The sequence below is a fragment of the Arachis ipaensis genome, chromosome B9 (assembly GCF_059453495.1).
Source record: "Arachis ipaensis isolate K30076 ecotype BB chromosome B9, ASM5945349v1, whole genome shotgun sequence".
Lineage (NCBI taxonomy): Eukaryota > Viridiplantae > Streptophyta > Magnoliopsida > Fabales > Fabaceae > Arachis > Arachis ipaensis.
Genome location: NC_142444.1, coordinates 16,916,388 through 16,941,887, shown reverse-complemented (window position 1 = coordinate 16,941,887; position 25,500 = coordinate 16,916,388). Strand labels below are relative to the sequence as shown.

The following is a 25,500-nucleotide window of genomic DNA, read 5'->3' as shown; positions in this document are numbered from 1 at the left end:
TCCTTTGCATCTACCTCTGCCACCAGCCCTGCTGATCCCCAGCAAGTTGTTGGCTTGAGGAAGGAGGTGCAAAAGCAAACACAGGAGTTTCACCAACAAGCGGAGCAGTCTAAGCAGAGGTATCGAGACCTGCTTGTACGCGTTGCTGTCAGCTCCGACCTAACGAAGAAGCTGGAGCAGCTTTATCGATTGCGACAGTAGATGGAGGAGTACAACTAGTAGATGTGCTACGGGTTCCAGCGGCAACGCTGCTGATGGAGATCCGACGGCAGCACCTACTCCGTTGCCGCCTCAGCAGGGGTACCAAAGTTACCGTCGGATATATTCGACGGTAACCATCAACACAAACTATACAAATCATTGAAAAAGACCAACGATAAATCCGCCGGTCATTAGCGTCGGACAAGAAAAATCCGCCAGTAAGAATAGTTTCCGGCGACGTTTATACCGTCAACTCAAGGACTATGATAAATCTGACGGTAATCCTTTTATCGGTAGATTTATTTGATGAATCCAACGGTAAATTCGACGATACTCAACGTTTTTCCTGTATTTTCAAATATACCTTAGGGTGTCTATGATTTCGGGCTTTGAGGAACAATTTTTTCCATTGGAAATAGATTCTATCAAATTTTATCTTCTTTAACGAATTCTGAGAATTTATTATATTCTTGTCTTAAAAGTTGATTTGGGTAGAAGTGAAAGATAAAATAATGCTCCTGTTGTTTGTTACTTAGTACCGGTAGAAAACTTTGTTATGATTACTTTTCCATGAAATTGGCAAATATAATTTACTTTTTTATGTTAAAATTAATAATAAAAAAATGAGTTTCATTTAGAATCATTTAATAGAATTGAGTATACGAGTCATGATTTATATTTATAACAAAAACACTATATTTGTAACAAAATTTTGTTATAAAAAATTTAAATTTTTTTCAAATTATCATTTTTTTTAACAAATATTACATACTAATGTAAAACCATCACATTTTATAATACCAGATATATTTTGTTACAAAAGTTTATAAATTTTTTAAATAAAAATATAGGTTGTTACAAAATTCAGAGCCTTTTTCAAGTGAGCTTAGAGTATTAGATTAATGATTTGGATTATTTTGATTTGTGATTTAAATTGTTTTGGACATGAATTTGTTTAAAAGTGAAGAAGAATAGACTACTCCATATAACATGACTTTTGTTTATTTTTTGAGTGATATGTATTTTTGAGTTTGGGTGCTTGTTGAATTAACTGGTTAAAAAGGATGGTGAGTATAGCATGGTCATAGTTGATGCTTGTTCAATTAGTTTAACTTTTTTTTTAGATAGTTGATTAATACTCTACCAAAATTTGGGGAGAAAAGTTTTGATTTGTAAATCATGCCAAAAGTACCATAAAATTTCAGAATTCGATGGTTCTAGAATGATTTTATAATGTTTTTTAATAATAACTGTTAAATAATTTTTATTTAATTTTAATAATAAATTAATTTTTTATATATATTATTTAATTATAAAATTTATTTTTTATTTTATAAATTATTATTTTATTATTTATCTATCATATTTATTAACCGTTAAAAACAAAAACAATAACGAAATAGATCTTTCATTAATCGTCCAAAACAAAAAAAAATTGAAAATAAAGGAAATTGATAAACGATTCCAATTATAAGATTGAGTAATTGAAAAATAAATTGATAATAGATTATTCACGAATTTATAATCTTAATATTAAAAAAGATAAGATCAGAGTATCTAAATCAAAATAAAAAATTTAAAAATTGATGATAAAATTTTAAAGATAAGATAGATGAATAATAAAATAATAATTTATAAACACAATGAGAAAAATTTTAAATGGGCTAACATATAGCAATGCACAATTCAATTGATTGGATAACATAACCAATGGATTGAATTGTGAAAACTTATGTTGCTTTGAAGACTTCGTTCGATTGGTAACGAACAATCAATTGAATAAGAATACTCACATTCTAAGTGCAGTTCAATCCATTATGTAATAATTTCAATCAATTGAATTTTGAGAACCCATATTGCCATGCAAAATTTAATCAATTGAATTATGAAAAAGCCCATACTCTCGTCCAACATTCAATTGATTGAATTACCAAGAAACACGATTTCACTAGCGTTTACAGATGTAACAGATCAAGAATAAAAAACCAATTAATTTGTAACGGATGTATTTTTATTTTTAACGGTTAATAAACATAATAGATAAATAATAAAATAATAATTTATAAAATAAAATATAAATTTTATAATAAAATAATATATATATATATATAAAAGACTAATTTATAATTAAAATTAAATAAAAATTATTTAACTGTTATTAAAAAACTTAAAAAACATATTTTATTATATGACCATTAAATAATCCAAACATATGAGAATCCTGTGCCAAGACATACCTGATAGGCTTCAAATAAAATCAGCAAACAAAAGTCATGACAAATTGTTATATAATAAAACTCCCTTCAGTGATTTACTTCAACTTGTTGCACCCTTCATAGTTTTTGTCATGCTCCAATTTATTTAAGCCATTCGTAGCCTGCATTCAATACGAAAGTTTCCGAAAACATGCCTAATATTAAAGATTTTATTCTTTAAAGAGTTCAGCTCACACGACATGTCTCTCTTCCCATTTATCCAACTTGCCATGTGGTTGTTGTCAATGCATACTCTTAATTCCTCTTCCTTCACCCATGCGTCTTCAGAAGTAATTCAGACAGCAACTTATAACCTAGTTAAGAGAGCATCTATTTTTTCTTGAGTTTTCTTGTGTTAGTTCTCCCATGGTGTACTTTACATTGCCATTTTGTACTCTCCAAATATCTACCAATCACAAACGTATTACATTCAACTCTACGTAAGACACAACCGCCAAAACCAGCTCGTGTATCTACTTCTTTTATAATTTGTATATATTCATTTTTATTCACTCTTTTTTCAATACACCACGGATTCACAATGTCTTTAATTTATTCACCATGTGTAATATGTTCTTGTTATAAAAAATATTTTGATTTCTACCACTCCACATCATCTATGTAATAGTAAAAAAAAATCACAATTCACCTTCTTTTACTTTTGTTATACATCCTTTAGTTTACCCAATTTTGGAACATGTCTTAATATTACTAAGTCCAACCCAAACAACATTAACCTCATCTACTGTGGGCCACTAGAATTTAGAAATATATTAAATAATAGAAAAGGCTTTTGTTGGTTTTGACTTATGAATTCCAATTGATGAGAACTTCATTAAAAAAGTTCAACTTTAGGGGTGCACATGACTCGGGTCCGGCCCGAAGGCTCGGCCCGATCCCGAACACTTTAGGGGTTAATTTGGTGTGATGTTATCGGGTTTAGAATCGGATAAGAGTATCAAAAATAGACCCGGTCATTATTTCGGGTCGGGTCGGGTCTGGGCCATAACTCGGGTCACCTGAAGTCGGCTTGGTGGCCCAGTCATCATACACAATTAATATTTTGTGTTATTAATAATAGATCATGACTATTCTTATGTGAAATTTAAGTATTGTAAACCTTAATATTTTGTGTTATTAGTCATTATAAGACTATAAGTTAATGTTTATGTTTAGAATGCATAAGACTTTAGACTAATACATAATATTGTGTTATTTGTATTGATTTAAATATTTGGTATTATTAAACAATATTAGTATTGATTGTGGTTATGCTTTAATATTGATTGTGGTTATACTTTAATTTTGAAAAAAAGTTGGTTCTTGTTATATTTTTCTAAGTGAATTTTACCATGTTAAATAATGGTTGAAGTCTTGAAAATTTAGATATTTTTACATGCTAGCTTACAAGAAGGTATCAACGTAATGTAATGTTAACGGCCCGATTTTCACTCGGTTTTTACCCGGTATAATTGTGGTACGAAAATGTATTAGTTTCATCGAGTCTAGAGTCGGGTTCGGATCTAATAAATAGACCCGATGTATATTTTAGACCGGATCTGGGTCACATCAAACCCGATTTCACTCGACCTATACACCCTACTTTTCACCTAGAGACAGAAAATGATCAAATAAATACTGGAAGTGGAAGATAACGGGCTAATGAGTCCATTGGGAAGCCCAAGTCAGTTAGGATCAAGAAAGCGTTGGTCTTTTGTTTGGAAAATGCCCCCAAGAGGTAAAACCAATTGGATTATGCACAAATATCCTCTTACAGTTGCGTCTAAAAGGACTAAAGGAGTAATCTTATCATCTTATGTTCTACCAACATCCCCACAAGAGCGCAAGCCATTTTTAAAGTAACAAGGCGGCTTGTATCTCTTACTATGATCTACGATCTTCGCATAAGCTTTATTGCATTATGACAAGAACCACACACTCGCATATTTTTCATCGCGGTTATTGTACTGCCTTCGACGGTGCTAAGCAACCGAAATGCAATTGCAAGCCGTTCACTATGGTAAGACAGTATTTGTTCCTTTTGCTCAACTTCAACATCATGCAAAGCAAATTGTTGATCAGGAACATAACCTAATTCCTTTAACTTGACTCCTAATCAGTACAGCTTTTCTCAGTGAGAGGACGCGACGTATCTGCAGAAAGAAATTCATGCCTCAGTCCGTTTAAGGTTAGCCAACTGGATCCGGGTTGTTTCACAACTCTGTTATCTTTCATTGTTCTCCTTATCTCATCTACTTCATCCCATCGGTTTGAAGCTGCATACATGTTAGAAAGCAACACATATGCATCACTGCAATTGGGCTCCATTTCAAATATCTTTCTTGCCGCTCTTTCAGCTACATGTAAATTAGAATGCATCCTGCATGCACTCAGTAAGATCAGCCAAACCATTGAATTTGCTTTCACAGGCATGCTTGTCACCAGTGCTTCTGCTTCATCCAGCTCTCCGCACCTGCCAAGTACATCCACCATACATGCATAGTGCTCAACTGTCAGTGTAATTGATCTTTTCTGGCCAAAGTATCTGAAGAGACACTCCGCCTTTTGAAACATCCCAGATCGGCTACATGCAGAGAGCAAACCAGTTAAGGTGATTTCATCCGGATCAATCTCACGCAGCATTTGTCTAAAGAGTGTAAGAGCCCACATGCCACATCCATGCTCTGCACAACCGACAATAATAGAGTTCCACGATACAATACTTTTCTCACTAATCCTTTTAAAAACAAAAATTGCATCACCAATATAGCCACATTTACTATACATGACAACAAGAGAACCTCCCACGTACACACTACTTTCCAAACCCATCTTAGTTGCTGCTGCATGAAACTCTTTCCCCCTCTCAACATCCTCCAACCCACAACATGAATTCAAAGCACTTGTGAAAGAAGATTCATTTGGAACCACATTCATTTTCATCATTTTCCCAAAGACCTCTAATGCCTCTTGATGCCTATCATTCAAACCATACCCTGTCACAAGAGCAGTCCAAACTACCACATTCCTCTGAACAACCTCATCAAAAACATTACATGCAGCCTCCATTTGCTTGCAACTTGCATAAAACGTGACAAGTGAAGCTGTTACAAATTCATCAAAACAACAATAACCCAACTTCAACACACAACTATGAATCTGAACACCAGCGTGAAAAGCCCACGCTTTAGCAGCAGCTGCCAACCCACAAACCAGGGTATTAGCCGAAGGCTTAACACCAGAACACACCATCTTCTCAAAGAGAACCAAAGCCTCGTCACTCTTCCCATTCTGGTCAAGTCCACCAATCATTGAAGTCCAAGAAATCACATCTTTCAAGGGCATTCTACAAAACAAGCGCATGGCATCTTCCACCCTGCCATTACTGCAATATCCATGAACCATAGCGTTCCAGGCAGCCACGTCTCTATTTGGCATGGCCCAAAACAACCTCTCAGCATCCTCAACTCTTCCCAAACGCAACAACCCATCAACAAGGGTGGTCCAAGTCACGACATTTCGGTGTGGCATTTCGTCGAACAGTTTCCATGCAGTGGCGAAATTGCCGCAATATATACAACACTTTATGATGGAGTTCCAGGAAACCACATCCTTAGAGGGTATCTTGCGGAAGAGGTCGAGCGCTTCAGGGAGCATGTGGTGGCAGGCGTAGGCAGAAATCATGATGGTGGCAAGGGTCACGTGAGGGGAAGGGATTTGGTCGAAGAAGCCACGTGCCTCCTGCAAGGTTTGTGTGTTGAGGCGGTGAATGAGCTCATGCTTGTATGAAGTGGTAGTACTTGCAATATCTGAGAAGGGTCTCCTCCAGTATCCGATGGTGGCGCCGGCGAATATGAATCTTAGATTGAACAGTGATTGAAATAAGTGTGTACGATTCATTCAGATTTTGTGTTACATGCTCTTACTCTCTATTCTTCTATCGTCTCCATGCTTGTCTTTTGTTTTTGATTTTCCACAGTTTCGTAGTAGCAGGCTAGCGCTTTTAATTTTTTTTTTTTATCAAAGATAGAAGACTTGAACACGCAACTTCTTAATTGAGTATGGAGAGACTATGGCATTTGAGCTATAACTCATTGACTAATTCTGTTATTATTTAACATTTTAACCCACTTATCGCATGTTTAACGATTAATTTACTACAGCTACTACTAATATCCGATATGATATGATATGATATGTAATTGCATTGTTTTGTAGAAAAAAAAATACATTATTTATTATAGGAATAAAGATAAAAAAAAAAGAGATCTCTCATTTTAATAAATACTAAATACTAATAAAAGAAGAACTAATAGAAAAGATTGAAGATTTACAAAGAAACGATATTTTATAACTTGAACCATGTTTTATTGGAATTTATTTTATGTAGAATTGTGCTAACGTTTCACTTTAAAGGCTTCCAAATTTTTTATCTTTCACAAAATACAATACTCTGAAGTTAACCGTCTTTTCAAGTGAGCCTAGAGCATTAGATTGATGAGTTAGATTATTTTGATTTGTGATTTAGATTGTTTTGGACATGGATTTGTTCAGAAGTGAACAAAAATAGACTACTCTATATAATATGACTTTTGTTTATCTTTTGAGTTATGTATTTTTGAGTTTGGGTGTTTGTTAAATTAACTGGTTAAACGGATGGTGAGTATAGTATGATCACAATTGATGTTTGTTGAATTAGTTTAACTTGTTTTTTTTAGATAATTGATTAATACTCTATCCAAATTTGGAGAGAAGAGTTTTGATTTGTAAATCATGTCAAAAGTGCCATAAAATCTAACCACTAAAACATACCTAATAGGCTTTAAACAAAATCAACAAACAAAAGACATGACAAATTGTTATATAATAAACTCTCTACATTCAGTGATTTACTCCGACTTATTGCACCATTTATAGTTTTTGTTATGTTCCTATTCATTTAAGCCATTCATAGCCTGCATTCAACACACAAGTTTTGAAAAATATGTTTAATATTAAAGATTTTATTCTTCAAAAAGTTCAGCTCGTACGACATATCTCTCTTCCCATTTATCCAACTTGCCATGTAGTTGTTGTCAATGCATACTCTTAATTCCTCTTCCTTTACCCCTGCGTCTTCAAGAGTAATTTGGACAGCAACTTGTAACTTAACTAGGAGATCTATCCCTTCTTGAGTTTTTTTTGTTAATTCTCCCATGATGTAGTTCACATTGCCATTTTGTACTCTCCAGATATCTACCAATCACAAAGGTATTACATTCAACTCTATAAGACACAGCCGCCAGAACCACCTCATGCTTCTTTTATAATTTGTATATATTCATTTTTATTCACTCTTCTTTCAATACACTACTGATTCACAATAACGGCTTTAATTTGTTCCTATCAATTTATCCATGTGTAATATGTCCTTGTTATAAAAAATATTTTGATTTCTACTGCTCCTCACCATCTATATAATAGTTAAAAAAATCACAATTCACTTTCTTTTATTTTTTTTATACATCCCTTAATTTATCCACTTTGGAACCATCTAACCCGAACAATTTTAACTTCATCTACAGTGAGCCACCAGAATCTAGAAATATATTGAATAATGGAAAAGGCTTTTGTTGGTTATGAATTCCAATTAATGAGAACTTCATTAAGAAAGTTCAACTTTATATTGTATATACCTTTTAAAGTATGACATGGTATGAGGAGAAGAAATGGTATTTCTTTTCGCCTGGAGATAAAAAAAATGACCAAATAAATACTTTAAGACAACCCGCGATGAGCCCATTGGAAAGTATAGATCAAGAGAGCGTTGGTATTTTATTTTTGTTGAAAGATGTCCTAAAAAGGTAAAACCAATTGAATTATGCACAAATATCCTCTTGCATTTGCCAAGGAACATGTGTTGCATTATTTTATAAAAAAAAAAAAAAAATAGAATTTAGTATTACATGATGATTTTTTTATTTTATTTTTTATTTATATTCATTTTGTTACATAATTGTTAGATTTTATGTTAGTTATAACATGCAAGAAGAATTTGACTTTTTTTTTAATGTCTTTACACTTTATAAAATTCTTTTCTTTTTTAAACTTATACTACTATATATTAAATACTAATGTTACGAGTAAAAACGGTTGTATTTATTTAAACTTGTAGAACTTTAATTCTATTATACTTAAAAATAATTTAGTTCCATGTAAGATGTTAACTATAATATTTTAGGTTTTTATCTACGGTTTTTATTCATTATGGTTACAATTTAAAAATGTGATTATAAACAAAAAATGTTGTAATAATTTTAACCATCTATATTATTATTTGTTATCTAGATGTTGATTTAGCTTATTTGAAAAATCAATTCATAATCAAATATTTTAAAAAAAAAATTATATATACACTGCTAGTATCTAAAAAAATGGTACAAAATAAATGTTGTGTTTGTAACCAAAAAAGTAATATTTTATAACAAAATATTAGAAAAAAAGTTCAAAAATATTAAAAAAAAATAAAAATAAAAAATTGCCACCGAAATTTTTTGTCTTAAGATATTACAAAATATGATTTGATTTTCAATAAATCTATTTTTTGTTAATAAAACATTTTGTTTTTCTACTTATGTGTCAAATTTATAATCTTTTTCTTTTATTATAAAATTATTTAATAACAAAATTAATATATTTTATAATTTTTTATACATAAAAATATTATATTTTCTTGTTGTAATTACTATCTTACCCATTTAATTACTTTTGCTCCGAACCTTCCCCAAATGATACTCTTGAGTTGGATGAATGCACTATTGGCTTATTTATCGGATCCGATTAGTTGAAATGAGATTGGTAGCCTATATACCAAGTACCCAACTATTGCTAGTTAACTACATATGAGAGTATGAGAGGTACTAATTAATTTGTTAGTTTAGTGATTAACTTTTTAATTTATTTAAGTGTGAAAGTTCTAATTTTATTATATGCATACAATATTCTTTAGTTAGCAGTAAATATTTAAATAAAATTTAAATTTATGATAAATTAATCTTTAATCTATTAAATTAAAGAATATAATAAAAAAAACTATATAAATTATTTATAAGAGGATAGTAAAAAATTAAGAAAGAATTAAAGTTGTTATCAGAGACTTTTATAAGAATTGATATCATCAGGAGAGTTCGCCGGTGATATGATTTCATGATGGACTGGTTAACCGGATAAAGGAGGAGGAGGCAGCAGAGTTGGAATGGATGCCGTCTAACGAAGAAATTAATGATGCAGTTGAAGGATTACTACGTGTTCATAACACGCAGCGGAAGAAAAGAAGGTAATCCTAAAGATCTATTTTTGTGTTTAAACTTTATTCCAATAATAATATATAGATCAGATCTAAATACCTTTAGACGTTTTAGTAAAAACTTTATTCTTCGATTGTACAAAGACTCTATACGTATCCACACCGAGACCAACTTTTGCTGTCAACTCCTTGACCAATGGACATCTGATCTAAATTGAGAAACCTCTTACAATTCTTTGCACGCCATAAAATTCTTCTCCAAGAATTAGACTCACATACGTTTATGTGTGTAGAAATAAAGGAATAAAATCCTTGTGTTTCATTCTCATCTGTTTCCTGTACTCTTTGCATACATATATATAGTATGAGATTTGTTACTGATTTTAAATTTGAATCTCAATTCAAATTTAAATCATATATTGTCATATCTTGAAATTCTAAATCTGAATCCTTCAAATTTATGAATCATATCATAACTCAATTTGAAAAAGAATCAGTTAGGATCTCATTCAACTTTAGAAATAGAATAACTAATTATTCTTAAATCTCATTTAATATTCTCAATTATCATACTGTTATTATATTCTTGGTGCTAGCAAAGAATATAATAATATTCTATTTTGAATTAATATAATTATTTATTTGATCAGATCAAAATAATAATTAAATAATTCTATAGCAAAGATTAGAACACTCGTTAGTATGTGACCCCATAGGTTTAATACTAAACGGGTAGTAGATTAGTATACTAAATTTACTAATCAAGGTTGGCGTCTAGCAATACTCCTCAACGACCTGATAGTATGAAGTAATATATTTTTACTAAGAACTTTAGAAGAACAAAGTATAATTCATTTCATCTTTTCAGCTCTTGGTTAACCTTTAGAGTATGGTTTAATTGTCAAACTCTAACTTGTTACCATTATTATAATGAACTGTGAATGACCTAAGAAACTCATTTCTTCATTTATTCAATCCCCTTGGCCAATGTTTCATTCATCTCAGTCATTATAATCATAGAGCTCAAACTCTTTACCGAGAGTTGACGGATTTCTTACTGACTAATAATTAATTCTACAAGTATTTAAATCATACCCAATATCCATTCAACTAGCACCCTAGGGTATTAGGTGTCCGGAATCAAAGTATAATAAATACATTATTAATTACTATGACAGTCGCAGGTAAAAGGAAACTCTATTACTATGTTCATCTTGAGAATATCCTATTGACAAATATACGGTAATTATAACCATTAGGAATTCTCAAAGTGAGTCAGTTCAATGGTCATATCTCTATATGCACCATCTATATATATAATTTAATAAATGAGATCTATTAATCTTCATCCAATGAAGACCATTATATATATATTGGTCTTTTCAGATTATTAATGTCATTTTTAATAATCCTATGACCAAGAACAATTTATATTAAATTATAAAAGATTTATCTCTCAATATTATGATCACTATCACAATGATAAATCTCTAAATTTAATCAAGGACCTTATTATATTAACATTTTAATATAATAATAACAACAAATTATTTGACACATGATTGATTGGATTGTGTTCATACTCCTTATTCAAACATATTCTCACTCTTTTCTAGAGTAATCATAACAACATATTCTCACTCTTTCAAGTTCTAACATATTCTCCTAGAGTAATCATCAATAAATGATACAAGATATTTTACTCCTTCTAGGGACATCTCCGGCGATTCCCACACATCAGAATGAATCAACTCCAATATGTGCTTGCTCTGAGCAGTTGATCTACCAAACGTCAATCTATGTTGTTTGCTTGTAACGCAGTGCTTACAAAACGGTAAGTTTACCGATTTGAGCCCGGGAATGAGATTACGTTCTACAAGAATCTTCAAGCTTCGTTCTGACATGTAGCCTAGTTTGCAATGCCATATCATCATCATTTCTTCTTGGCTTGTTGAAGCAACTGATGCCTCTGCCTCTTGCAAAGTATCTCCCACAAGCATGTATAGATTTGCTGCAATCTTTTCTGCTTTTATTACCACAAGAGCTCCTTTAACAACTTTTAAGATCCCACCTTCAATATGGGTCTTACAACCAAGTTCATCCAATTGCCCAATCGACAACAAATTCTTCTTCAAGCCTTTCACGTGTCTTACCCCTTGAAGTGAACGAATAGAACCATCAAACATTTTTATTTTGACAGTACCCATTCTAACAATTTCTAAAGCATGATCGTTTCCCATAAACACATATCCTTCCAAGACAGGTTCATATGTACAAAACCAATCACGATGAGGAGTCATGTGCCATGTTGCTCCTGAATCAACAATCCAAACATCAGTGAGCTGTTTACTACCTTTAGAACTAATTGTTGCTTCGCCATACATGATTTCTCCATCATCAGAGGTACTTGCAATACATCCTTGAGAACTTGATCCTTCTGGAACCTTCTCTATACTCTTCTTATTCCAACAATCTTTCTTGAAGTGCCCCTCTTACCACAATTGTAGCATTTGACCTGCTTCTTACTTTGTGACTTTGGTCTACTTTGATTCCCACTGGAACCACGCTCCATTGATCTTTCTCTTGTCATCAACAAAGCCTCTGCTTATTTTGAGCTATCTAATCTATCTTCCTTATTCTTGCGCCTAGATTCTTCTTCAAGAACCGCAGCAGCCATGTCATCAAAAGAAAGAATCAGTCAAAACATTATTAGTTAAGTTAATGATAAGTTGATCATATGAATCTGGTAGACTTTGAAGTAAGAGCTCTGCACGTTCATTTTCCGCTATGGTATATTCCAACGATGAAAGTTGAGAAAATAGCGTATTTAGATTATTGATGTGATCCGTTGCCGATGTGGACTCACTCATTCGAAGAGTATAAAGTCTTCTCTTCAAGAATATCTTGTTGTGAAGTGACTTGACTTCATATAATTTGGTGAGAGCATCCCAAATTTCCTTTGCTGTCTTTTTCTCTGCTACACTTGATAAAACTGAATCAACTAGTGCCAAGTGTAAGTTTGTAACAGCATTGTTGTCCATCTCCTTCCATTTTTCATCTGTAATTCCAGTGGGTCTACCTTCAATTGCTGTCACGCAATTGTCTTTTCTCATAATGGCTTTTATCTTCAATTTTCATATGGAAAAATTACTCCCACTGAATTTCAGAATTTCATACTTTGCTGCCTTTTTTTTAGAAGGTAACTCGCAGCGAAAAAAAAAATATATTAATCAGCAACCTTTGGCTCTGATACCACTGTTAGGAACTAGACAAATGACACAGCAAAATATAGAGATGAAAAATTAGAAATTTGTATAAAATATGGAAACAATTGAATAACTTTCTTTGAGAATTACAACTTCTCTCTATCACAAGGAGATTACAATAACACTCTCTCTTGACAAAAGGAGAACACACTTCTCTCTATCATATATAGGAGAAAACTAATCAAAGAAATATTATGTTATTCTATCTGGATGACTTGATTGAAATGAATTAAAGAAAAACTCAATTTATAGGTGAGTCTCTTCAATATGAACCATCCGTTAATTAGAGGTATATAATTCTTCTCTTTTTCAACCATTAAAATTCTAAGGTTATAAACTAAGATTGTTTATTACCTTTCATTTTATTTAGTTATTATTTATTTATATATTTTCTAAAATTAGCTTTACTATTTTTTCACAAGTTTTTCTAAAGAGACCATAAACCTTAATCATATTAAGGCCAATTATAAATTGTTTGTAACAAAATAAATCTCTAAAAATACTTGCAAGAACAATTCTCGCAAAAGCCATTTGTCTAATGGCATTCCAACTTCTAAAGTTGTTTAATTCAAAATATATTACCCAATACTCCCACTAGTTTAAATAAAATCTTTGATAGTCGTACTATCTTACTTTGGGGATCATACATCTTCTCAAGATGTTTAATAATGAATAGTAGGTTATTTTTGAAATTGAAGCTTATGGTTGTCAAAACAACCCATGTTCTAGTAAAGCAATATTCCAAATTCTTCACAACTTGTAACCATTTCATAACCAAATTTATTGGAGAATATTATTTCAATAGGATTGTCATCTCAATAATAACCTTTTGAAAAAATAATTCTAAATTGTAGCCAATACATTACTTTCAAGTATGCCATACAAAAATTGACATATTTAAAATTTTAAAATATGAAAGTAAATTAAGAAATCTATATTTCTATTAAAATTATTTAGAATCATGAATGAGTACCCTGATTGTCAAGTTGTTACTTATACCTATTCCAAATAAATATGATTAAATTATATCACATACAATTATAATCCCAAATAATTATCTGGTTGTCAGACAATTATTTAACTGAATTATATTTTATACCCCTAGGTTGTCTAGGTTCAAGTATAAAATTAATTCTCCTTATACATTATCATATGCATAAATTAATTCTATCTGTGAGTACAAGTCTCCTGGTTGTCAGGTTGCTCCTTGTAAACAAGAGATAAATTTATTTTTTTGAACAATCTCCTAACTTTTAGGATTTATCTCTATTGTTAGAGAATTTTTATCAATACTCATGGATTAAATTTTATACTCCTAGATTGTCTAGGTAAAAAATATAAAATTAAATCCTTAATACATCAAATGTATACACTGATTATTATTTTGAAAATAAAACTCCTGGTTGTCAGGCCGCTCTTTATAATCAAGAATATTAAAAAAATTAATTTCTAAAATTATTGTGTTCAAAACACATTAATCAAATCAAAATTATTTGAAGTTTGATTATTTAATTATGATTAAATTATCATCCTTTTAATATAATAATTATATTTATAATTAAATATTTTATTTGATTTTTTTTATAACTTTGAAACGTCACTTTAAAGGAATAAAAATATTTATTTTTATATATAAGTGTATATATTGAGAATGTCAAATTTGATTTGACAGTTTTATAAAGCTAAACGTTAGTCTATTTTGTTATTATTATTTAATAGACTAACGTTTAGCTTTATAAAACTGTCAAATTTGACATTTTCAATATATACACTTATATATAAAAATAAATATTTTTATTCCTTTAAAGTTACGTTTCAAAATTATAATAAAAAAATCAAATAAAATTTGATTAAAATCATAACCATAAAAATAATAATTTAATCACAATTAAATAATTAACATTCAAATAAATTAACTATTAATTTATTAAAAAACCGTCTGAATGGAAATAACTGCATCTCATGCTTAAAAGTTTTGAATTAATCCTATTAATTTACAAACTTTTAGAAATATATGAATAAAGATTTAAACACAAAAAAGCCAAAGTTCTGATACCACTGAAGGATTACCATGTGTTCATAACACGCAGCGGAAGAAAAGAAGGCAATCCTAAAAATCTATTTTTGTGTTTAAACTTTATTCCAATAATAATATATAGATCAGATCTAAATACCTTTAGACGCTTTAGTAAAAACTTTATTCTTCGATTGTACAAAGACTCTATGTGTATTCACACCGAGACCAACTTTTGCTGTCAACTTCTTGACCAATGAACATCTTATCTAAATTGAGAAACCTCTTACAACTCTTTGCACGCCATAAAATTCTTCTCCAAGAATTAGGCTCACATACGTTTATGTGTGTAGAGATAAAGGAATAAAATCCTTGTGTTTCATTCTCATCTGTTTCCTGTACTCTTGGCATACATATATATAGTATGAGATTTGTTACTGATTTTAAATTTGAATCTCAATTCAAATTTAAATCATATCTTGTCATATCTTGAAATTCTAAATCTGAATCCTTCAAATTTATGAATCATATCATAACTCAATTTGAAAAAGAATCAGTTAGAATATCATCCAACTTTATAAATAGAATAACTAATTATTCATAAATCTCATTTAATATTCTCAATTATCATACTGTTATTATATTCTTAGTGCTAGCAAAGAATATAATAATATTCTATTTTAAATTAATATAATTATTTATTTGATCAAATTAAAATAATAATTAAATAATTCTATAGCAAAGATTAGAACACTCGCTAGTGTGTGACCCATAGGTTTAATATTAAGCGGGTAGTAAATTAGTATACTAAATTTACTAATCAAAGTTGGCATCTAGCAACACTCCTCAATGACCCGATAGTATGAAGTAATATATTTTTACTAAGAACGTTAGAAGAACAAAGTATAATTCCTTCCATCTTTCCAGCTCTTGGTTAACCTTTAGAGTATGGTTTAATTGTCAAACTCTAACTTGTTATCATTATTATAATGAACTGTGAATGACCTAAGAAACTCATTTCTTCATTCATTCAATCCCCTTGACCAAGGTTTCATTCATCTCAGTCATTATAATCATAGAGCTCAAACTCTCTTTACCGAGAGTTGACAGATTTCTTATTGACTAATCATTAATTCTACAAGTATGTAAATCATACCCAATATCCATTCAACTAGCACCCTAGGGTATTAGGTGTTCGGAATCAAAGTATAATAAATACATTGTTAATTACTATGACAGTCGCAGGTCAAAGGAAACTCTATTACTATGTTCATCTTGAGAATATCCTATTGACAAATATACAGTAATTATAACCATTAGGAATTCTCAAAGTGAGTCAGTCCAATGGTCATATCTCTATATGCACCATCTATATATATAATTTAATAAATGAGATCTATTAAATCTTCATCCAATGAAGACCATTATTGGTCTTTTTAGATTATTAATGTCCTTTTTAATAATCCTATCACCAAGAATAATTTATATTAAATTATAAAAGATTTATCTCTCAATATTGTGATCACTATCACAATGATAAATCTCTAAATTTAATCAAGGACCTTATTATATTAACATTTTAATATAATAATAACAACAAATTATTTGACACATGAATGATTGGATTGTGGTCATACTCCTTATTCCCAACAGCAGTTTGGGATTGTGAGTCAACTAAGGCACCAGACAGTGATGGGTATAATATAAATTTCATTAAGAAGTATTGGGAGGATGTTGGTGAGGAGTTCACTGCAGCCGTGATGGGATTCTTTCAGTCAGCTGTTTTACCTAGGGATGCGAATGTTATTTGGGTGGCTTTGGTGCTAAAGTTTTTCGGAGCTAAAGAAATCAAGGACCTTAAGCCAATTAGTATGGTGGATTGTGTTTATATCAAAGATCCTAGTTCGGAGGATGCGGAAGATAATGCTAGGATTGGTAGGAGAAACACAGAGTACGTTTGTGCAGGATAAGAAGATACATTATGGGACTTTGATTGCATGTGAAACTGTGAAGTGGCTGAAGTTGAGGAAAAAGAGCTCGGCAATTATTAAACTAGACTTCCAAAAGGCTTATGATCAAGTCAAGTGGAGTTTTGTGGATATTGATTTGAAGAAGATGGGGTTTGGCCGTAGATGGAGGGAGTGGATAAAGGAGTGTGTGTGTGTGTTATGCGTCTATGTCGGTCCTAATAAATGACTCTCCCTCTAAACCCTTCAAAATGGAAAGGGGTCTATGACAAGGAATCCTCTTTCTTCCTTTTTATTTGTGCTTGTTGTGGATGTTCTACATAGGATGATTAGAGAGGCGGTACGGAATGGACATATTACTCCGTTGTTGGTTGGAAGGGATAACATTGAATTGTCACATTTGCAGTTTGCGGATGATACTATGCTTTTTTGCCCTTTTGAAGAAGAGATGATCAGAAACTATAAGCGGTTGCTGCACTGCTTTGAGATGATGTCAGGGCTGAGTATCAATTTTGACAAGTCCAGCTTAATCCCGGTTAATTATGAGCAAAGTTGGGCACGACAAATGTGTCGACTGTTGGAGTGTAAACGGGCGTATTTATCTGTCATATATCTTGGCATTTCTCTGGGAGAAAATCTGAGGCTAGTCAAGACATGAAAAACCAGTGATTGATAAGGTAGAGGAAAAGCTAAGTCTATGGAAAGCAAAGTCTCTAAATAAAGTGGGTAAGCTGGTTCTCATTAAATATGTTCTTAATAGCCTGCCTATTTACTATCTCAGCTTGTACAAAATGCCAAAGGCAGTAGCAGACAAAATAATATCCTTATAGAGATGCTTTTTGTGGAGTAAAGAGGATGGGAGGGACAGGGATGCTTCTAGTGAAATGGAAAGTTGTACAGGCCCCCAAAAGACAGGAGATTTGAGAGTTAGTGACGCGGTAATTCGGAATACAGCGCTTTTATTCAAGTGGTGGTGGAGATTTTCGAAAGAGGATTGTCCACTTGGGAAAAAACGTGTATATTCGTGTAATAACATGAATCCTTCTAAGATGATTTGTGATCAGCTTATACCTACAAGAGGGGGTTCTTGGAAGGATATTTGTCAACTACAAATCAGGGGGCCACAAGTGAGAGAGAAGATGATCAGAGGCTTGGCTATGGAACTAGGGGATGGTAGGATAATTTGCTTCTAGGAGGATAGCTGGTTACCTTGTAGTGTTCTAAAAGTTACTTTTTCAAGACTTTTCTCGGTCTCAAATCTTCAAGGATATGTCATAGGGGATTGTGGGTTCTGGGATGGGTTAGAGTGGATTTGGAATTTTCAGTGGCGACGAGAGTTATTTCAATGGGAGCTAGAACTAGTAAATCAGCTTCATGCGGTTCTGCCATCAGTGAAACTGACAACTGAGAGAGAGGACAGAGTGATCTGAAAATTTGATAAAAAAATGTGTTTATTCTACTAACTCATTTGTGCAGGTATTGCAGGCAGAGGTACTTCCCACGGATATCACAAGTTATAGCTTCACTAGTACTATTTAGAGAGGATTCGTCCCACCAAGGGTTGAGTTGTTTACTTGGTTTGCACTGGTTGGTAGGGTGAATACAAGAGAAAGACTGTCTAGATTAGGTGTTATTGGCCAGAATGATAACATGTGTGTTTTATGTCATAAATCTGTTGAAATTGCTTTTCACTTGTTCATTGGTTGTGAGCTCACTTGGCAGATGTGGTGTTCTTGGTTGTTCGCTTTTAGAAGGATATGGACTATTTCAGGTACACTCAAGCAACACTATGAAAGTTGGACGGATATATCAGCGAGAAAGATAGCATGAAAGCAGTGGTTGGTTGGTTTTTTTGCGGTCATCTGGACAATTTGGCTAAAAAAAATGATAGAATCTTCAAAAATCAAAGTTCAAGTGTGGTGGATATTATTAACAAATCTTTTACAAATTATGATGAGTGGATTGGTGGTGAATTTTGTGGTTATTGATGGCAATGCCGAAGATGGCTAGGAATTGTTATTTTTAGCATCATAAGTTTTTGTTTCTCTCTTTTGCTCCAACTTATTGTGTTAAACTTTTTTACTTAAAAAAAAAAAAGAAAACTATATAAGTTATGTATGATGCATCGATAATTCACCTCAATTTTTAATTATATGGTGATTATTAATTTCCAACTATAGAAATAAAACATATTTTATGATTATTTGTTTATTTCTTTCAAATGTTTCTATAAAAAAGAAAGTAGTCACTATCCTTAGTGAATACCTCATTAAAAAAAAAGATTTAGTTAATAAGTATCCTTTGCTAAAACAATAAAAATAATAAGTTTTGAAAATTTTAATATATTAATACATTGAAAGTATTCTTAACCAATTCTTTTTTTTTTGAAATAAACAAAAAATTTAATTATTTTATTGTCCTTATAATTTTACTTGAATTTTTAATTAAGTCTTTATATTTCTTTTCAATCGAGTTTCTATACTATATTAGATTTTGTAATTAAGTCCTACTGTGATAAAATACTGGAATTAACAGAATATTCTGTTAAATAAAATGAATATATCTAATACTTGACTGAATATTCCATATAGTTTAACAGAATATTCTATTAATTTTAACATTTTTATCACAATAAAAAATTAGTTACAAAATCTGATATAGTATAGAAATCTAATTAAAAAAAAATATAAGAACCTAATTGAAAATTCGGTTAAGCTATAAAAAATAAGAGTAATTAAACTTAAACAAAAGTGTCATGTTATAGTTTCTTAAAATAAATAGAAAAAAGTATACACAAATAAATATAAAAAACAAAAATATACCCAAATAATTATAAATAATTTAATATATTCTATAATTTTTTTTCACAAGTCAAAATTATTCTTTCTTTATTTAATATTCTAACATAAAATTACAACTATACACTTTATAATATCTTAGATCGCTATACAATAGCTTAAAAAATACTATTTTCAGTTTTTTTTTTTTTTTTTGTCTCTGGTCCATCATTGCATATACAACTAAAAAAACAATTTACTTATAAAAATAATATGTGAAATACATCGAACTATTTCTAATTTTTTGAGTATACTTTTATATATATATAATATATATATATTATAGAAACTAGAAAGGTGTTATTATTTTTTAGCAATATTTGGCGAATTCTAAATTTTAAATACTTAAAACTTATTTGAAATACCAAGAATTAGAATTTACTTAAGAACGAAATTTTTTTTTATTTTTCTTAAAAATGAATGATTTTAATAATTTATTTGAGAATCCAGCTCATGTTTTCATTATTTATAAATGAGACCAAAAGAACTTTGATTTTCAAATCAATTCTTATGATACTCAAACTTAATATTTGAAATGTCAAAAATATTCTTATTTATAAATAAGTGTGTAATAAAAATGATTTTTTCAAAAGTAAAGTTCTTAAAAGAATATAATTTTATTCATTTAAAAATCATCCCAAACAAAATAAATTGAATTGAATTCTATAAATATATTAAAATCATTCTAAATTGTAAAATTAAATTTTAAATATAAATAAATTTTTTATAGAATATATTAAAGAATTTCATGATTTGAAATATTCTATAACTATATTATAATATTTTTTCAGATGTACCTGCGTCATCATAAATTGTCGAAAACTCAACAAAAAGAAGAAAGGAAAGAGAATTTTTCCAAAAACTTACAAAAAACAAAAGTGATATATATACACTCATAACAAAATCGTCCCCTATAAAGACGAGAGAAGTAAGTAACAAAATATATATATATATATATATATTTATACGCATGTCTACTACATGGAAGTAACAGAAGTAGAAGAACAAAAAATCAAAATTAGAAACCATGTGATTAATAAAATTAGAATTAGAAACATGTGATTAACAAACTAGTTAACAAAATAAAAAATAAAAGTAAAATTAGAAACCGAGCAAAATTGGAAATCGCCGGTGGTGGTGATGGAGAAAACCTGGCGGAAGATGCTGTCGCTGCGGTGGCAACAGAAAGAAGGTGAGAATGCGGTCGAGGATGACTTCGACAACGATGCAACACTTGTTGAGGGACCGGGCAAAGGAGATGCGGATGACGCTTGTTGAGGTTGACGCGGACTGTACAGACGATGCGACGCTTGCAAGAAAGAGGAGCGGCGAGATCTGGCGGCGAGGACCGAACGACGAAGAGCAGCGGCAGTGGTGAGGACCGAACGACAAGTAGTAGTGGCGGCAGCGAAAAATAGCAACGGCGATTCCCTTTACCTTCTCTTTCCCACTTTCGGCTTCCCCCTCTTCTTCCCTGAAAACCTCCCTAATGTGATTCCCTTCCCCTTTTTTCTTATCCCATTTTTGATAATAAAAATTAAAATTTTAGTAAAAATTACGATTTTAAAACTAAATTAAATCTAGGGGTGCACAGACCCGGCCCGGCTCGAAGGCCCGGCCCGGTCCCGAACACTTTAGGGGCTAATTTGGTGTGATTTCATCGGGTTTAGGGTCGGGTAAGGGTCTCAAAAATAGACCCGGTCATTATTTCGGGTCGGGTCCGGGCCATAGCTCGGGTCACCCGAAGTCGGCCCGGTGGCCCGGTCATCATACACAATTAATATCGTGTTATTAGTGATGGATTATGACTATTCTTATGTGGAATTTAAGTATTGTAAACCTTAATATTTTGTGTTATTAGTCATTATAAGACTATAAGTTCATGTTTTATGTTTAGAATGCATAAGACTTTAGACTAATGCATAATATTGTGTTATTTATATTGATTTAAATATTTGGTATTATTAGACAATATTAGTATTGATTGTGGTTTTGCTTTAGTATTGATTGTGGTTATGCTTTAATTTTAAAGAAGGGTTGGTTCTTGTTATATTTTTCTAAGTGAATTTACCATGTTAAATAATGGTTGGAGTCTTGGAAATTTGGATATTTTTACATGTTAGCTTACAAGAAGGTATCAATGTAATATAATGTTAACGGCCCGGTTTCATCCGGTTTTTACCCGGTATAATTGTGGCCCGAAAGTGTATTGGTTTCATCGGGTTTAGGGTCGGGTTCGGGTCTAATAAATAGACCCGGTGTATATTTCGGGTCGGATCTGGGTCCCATCAAACCCGGCTTCACCCGGCCCATGTGCATCCCTAATTAAATCTTAAAGACAATTTTGTAAGTAAAAAAAAGTTAAGAACGAAAAAAATTTTTAATCTCTTAAAGACCAAAATTATACTTAACTCTTGTTACTACCTAACATAGCTAATGAACTGCAAGACTAATAACTTTTTAATAGCAGTGTTTGCACAATAATCCTAATTAAAATCCACACTAAAATTATTAATTAAGGACAAAACGGTTATGGAATTTTGGAATCTTAGTCCTTTGTTACCCATTAGCTACGCAAAAAGGTGGTGAAAGTGGGATGATGATGATGATATCTTGTTAGGATGGGGTTTCCCCTCACATCCACACATTCAACACTTGGTTCCCATTGAAACAAACAGCAAAGCTTTTAGCTGTCAAAAAATGTCTGTTTATGTCCATTCTCCTCTTCTTCCCATGTGACTTTGGACCACGCTCCTTTCTTATTTACTTTCCCTTTCTAGTCAATCTCTATTCTCTCTTATTTCTATTCATTTAACACTCTTGAAAATATCTCCTCCCTTCTCCATAAATATGGAAACTAATTGCTTTTTTCTACAGATATTTTTATGATAATTACCTGTTTTGACATGACACTGTCACCACCATGATGAGATGCAGATTCATTCTCGATTGATAAATAGATAACTTTTACAATATATTGATTTTTCTAAAAATATAACTAAATATTTAACTATTCAGAAAAATAATCTAAAAAGATGAACACTATAAAAACAGTTTCCTAATAATTTACAAAGTAGATAAAAGTGACAAATTTTTAATATTTTTTTTCGTGGACAAAAAATGTTAATGCGGCATCATATCTAAGTAGTGATAGTTCTAAAAATGTTTTAGCAATGGGAACAAATATATACATGGATATGGACATAGATATTTATTTTTTATATATGTTTAAAACATTATTTCAACTATTTATTATCTCTCACTTAATTATGGGATCCACTTATTACAATATTATGATGTTAGAGATATTCGAATTCTTTCTTCTTTCGGTTTAAATTTTTTGAATAATAAATTTATTACATGATATTAGAGTTTTTATAATTAAAAATTTAGAGTTAAATTCTTGTTATTTCTGTAGAAAAACAATTTAAGATAAATAAAAAAAATTTATATAAAAAATTTAAACAAATTCAAAAAATATTTTTATTTAAACAAACATATCAAATATATAATTATTTATGTATTTTTTTTGTGAACTTAAATTTAAAAAAAAATTTATGACATATAACATAAAAACTTTATTAAACAAATTAAAGTAATTGCGGCGAGAAAGACCATTTAAGTTCTAAAATAAAGATATACTACATAACTTTAGAGAAAATATTCTTTCTTCTCTCGATCAACTAAAAAATATACCAATAATTTTATTTATATTTATTAAACTAAACTTCATTGGATAATTAACTAATTAGCTAATGTTACAAAATTTATATATATGATTTCAGAAATGTTTGGTAACTAAAGAAAATCAGCCAAAAACAGCTATAACTTGCGTTATTTAACATTTATAAGGTAAGTTCTGGCTATTTTTTTCGTCTCGCTACCGTGATTCGTTCGTTAATAGACACTACAACATACGTACAAGACTAACAAAATATGCATAAAAAATTTTAAAAAGTTTACTATATATAATATATTTATGTAAAGCCTTAATACCAACCAACATTAATGTATAAGTACATTCCCTTATTTGAAAATTTTAAACTTATTTTCGTTTGCTCTTAGCTCTTATTTCTTAATTAACGATGTTACACGAATATCAAAATGTAGTTATTAATTAGTTATTATATAAGAATATATATTTATATAGTATTTATGAAAATGTTTGATTGTTGTACAATTATAAAATATTTGATTATTCGATTAGGATAATTTTAATTATTCTAATAGTTGATTATTTTATAAAAGAAGTATGAAATAAAATGTATAAATATATAAAAACACATAATACTTATTTATTTGGTAGTTAATTTTGCATGGGTGAATGAAGTATTTTATTTTATCTCAATATTGGCATTAAAAAACTCCAATCAAGTGATTGCTGTAAAATTCTCGCTTTGATGAATTAGCTTAGCAACATGCCTAGCCACCATAAATTAGTATGAAATAAGCCAATAAATGTCACTCATTAATTAGTGTCTATCTTTGCCCACCAAATACTTTGATTATGGAAAAAGGGGATTTTTATTTCTGTCTGATTCTACAAGGTGGGGACCTTATCACCCCAACGAGTGCACTTTCTAAGGATGTCAATTTGATGATGGGGTGGCTCTCGTTAAACATTTGTCATATTGAGACGGCTTCATTCTGTTGTTTGTACATTATTATACCAACTTTTACTCAAATCATTTTGTCTTGATTATTGTTAAATGCAGTATCCATTTTAACCGTAAAATTCTTTTTATCTTTCACCCTTTAATTTAGATATCAATAAATTCTGGTTAATTTTAATACACAAAGTACTTTATACAGTCGGTATAATTATATTTGTTTTTTTAGATGATTATTTATAAAATTATTGTGAAAGGTAGTTATTTTTATTGAAATAATATTCTGTAATTAGATACACGTGTAAAACTACTTTATACTAATAGTACATCAAAATTAAATTCATGTAATAATACACTCACTAGCTAGTTAAAATTAAATGTTTTATTTATTTATTAGAAAAAATGAACATATGTTTGTGGACATTTTTTTAAATTTTTTTACATTATTTAAGCCAAGTATTAATCTACTATATATAGATATAAACTTTATTTAAAAATTTATCACTTATTAATAAATTATTACATACATAATATAAAATTTGAAATTTTTATACTAATTTTAAAAAAATAATTTTGATTCGTTATAATAACCAAAAAATAAGATCAATACTAAATAATACCTGGAGTTTACCATAGATTAAACCCTCTATTATCTAACAATAGAAATTGTGTATCAGAGAAACTCTTATAAACTAATAATTTTTAATTTTTTTATTATTATTTCACTAATATAAATATTAAATTATATTTAATAAATAAATTTTATTAATTTATATGTATAAATTTTAAAAAATATAATTATAAATTATATTGATTTATATGTATATATTTTCATAAATATAAATATAAATTATATATTTTTTATATGTAAAATTATTATAAATACGAGTACAAATTATTACCGACTAAATACCAATAAAAAAATGGTAATATTTGATTGCATGTAACATTGACATGGTATATAATATTGGTGGTAAAAGATAAGATAAAATTTTTGCACCCTACCATTTTCTACCCTCCAACTTGCACCCATGACTCTTGTATAGTTCTATATAACCCCATCAT

At 30.3% G+C, this 25,500-nt stretch overlaps 1 protein-coding gene across 1 annotated transcript; it reads right to left on the bottom strand.

The window, feature by feature from the left end:
• Positions 1–4,145: 4,145 nt before the first annotated feature.
• Positions 4,146–6,463, bottom strand: LOC107619745 (pentatricopeptide repeat-containing protein At5g46460, mitochondrial). The gene is given in 3 exon segments (XM_021111487.2): positions 4,146–4,320; positions 4,323–4,586; positions 4,589–6,463. Coding segments are annotated over 3 exon segments (2,082 nt in total). The 5' UTR covers positions 6,357–6,463; the 3' UTR covers positions 4,146–4,270.
• Between the last annotated feature and the right edge of the window lie 19,037 nt (positions 6,464–25,500).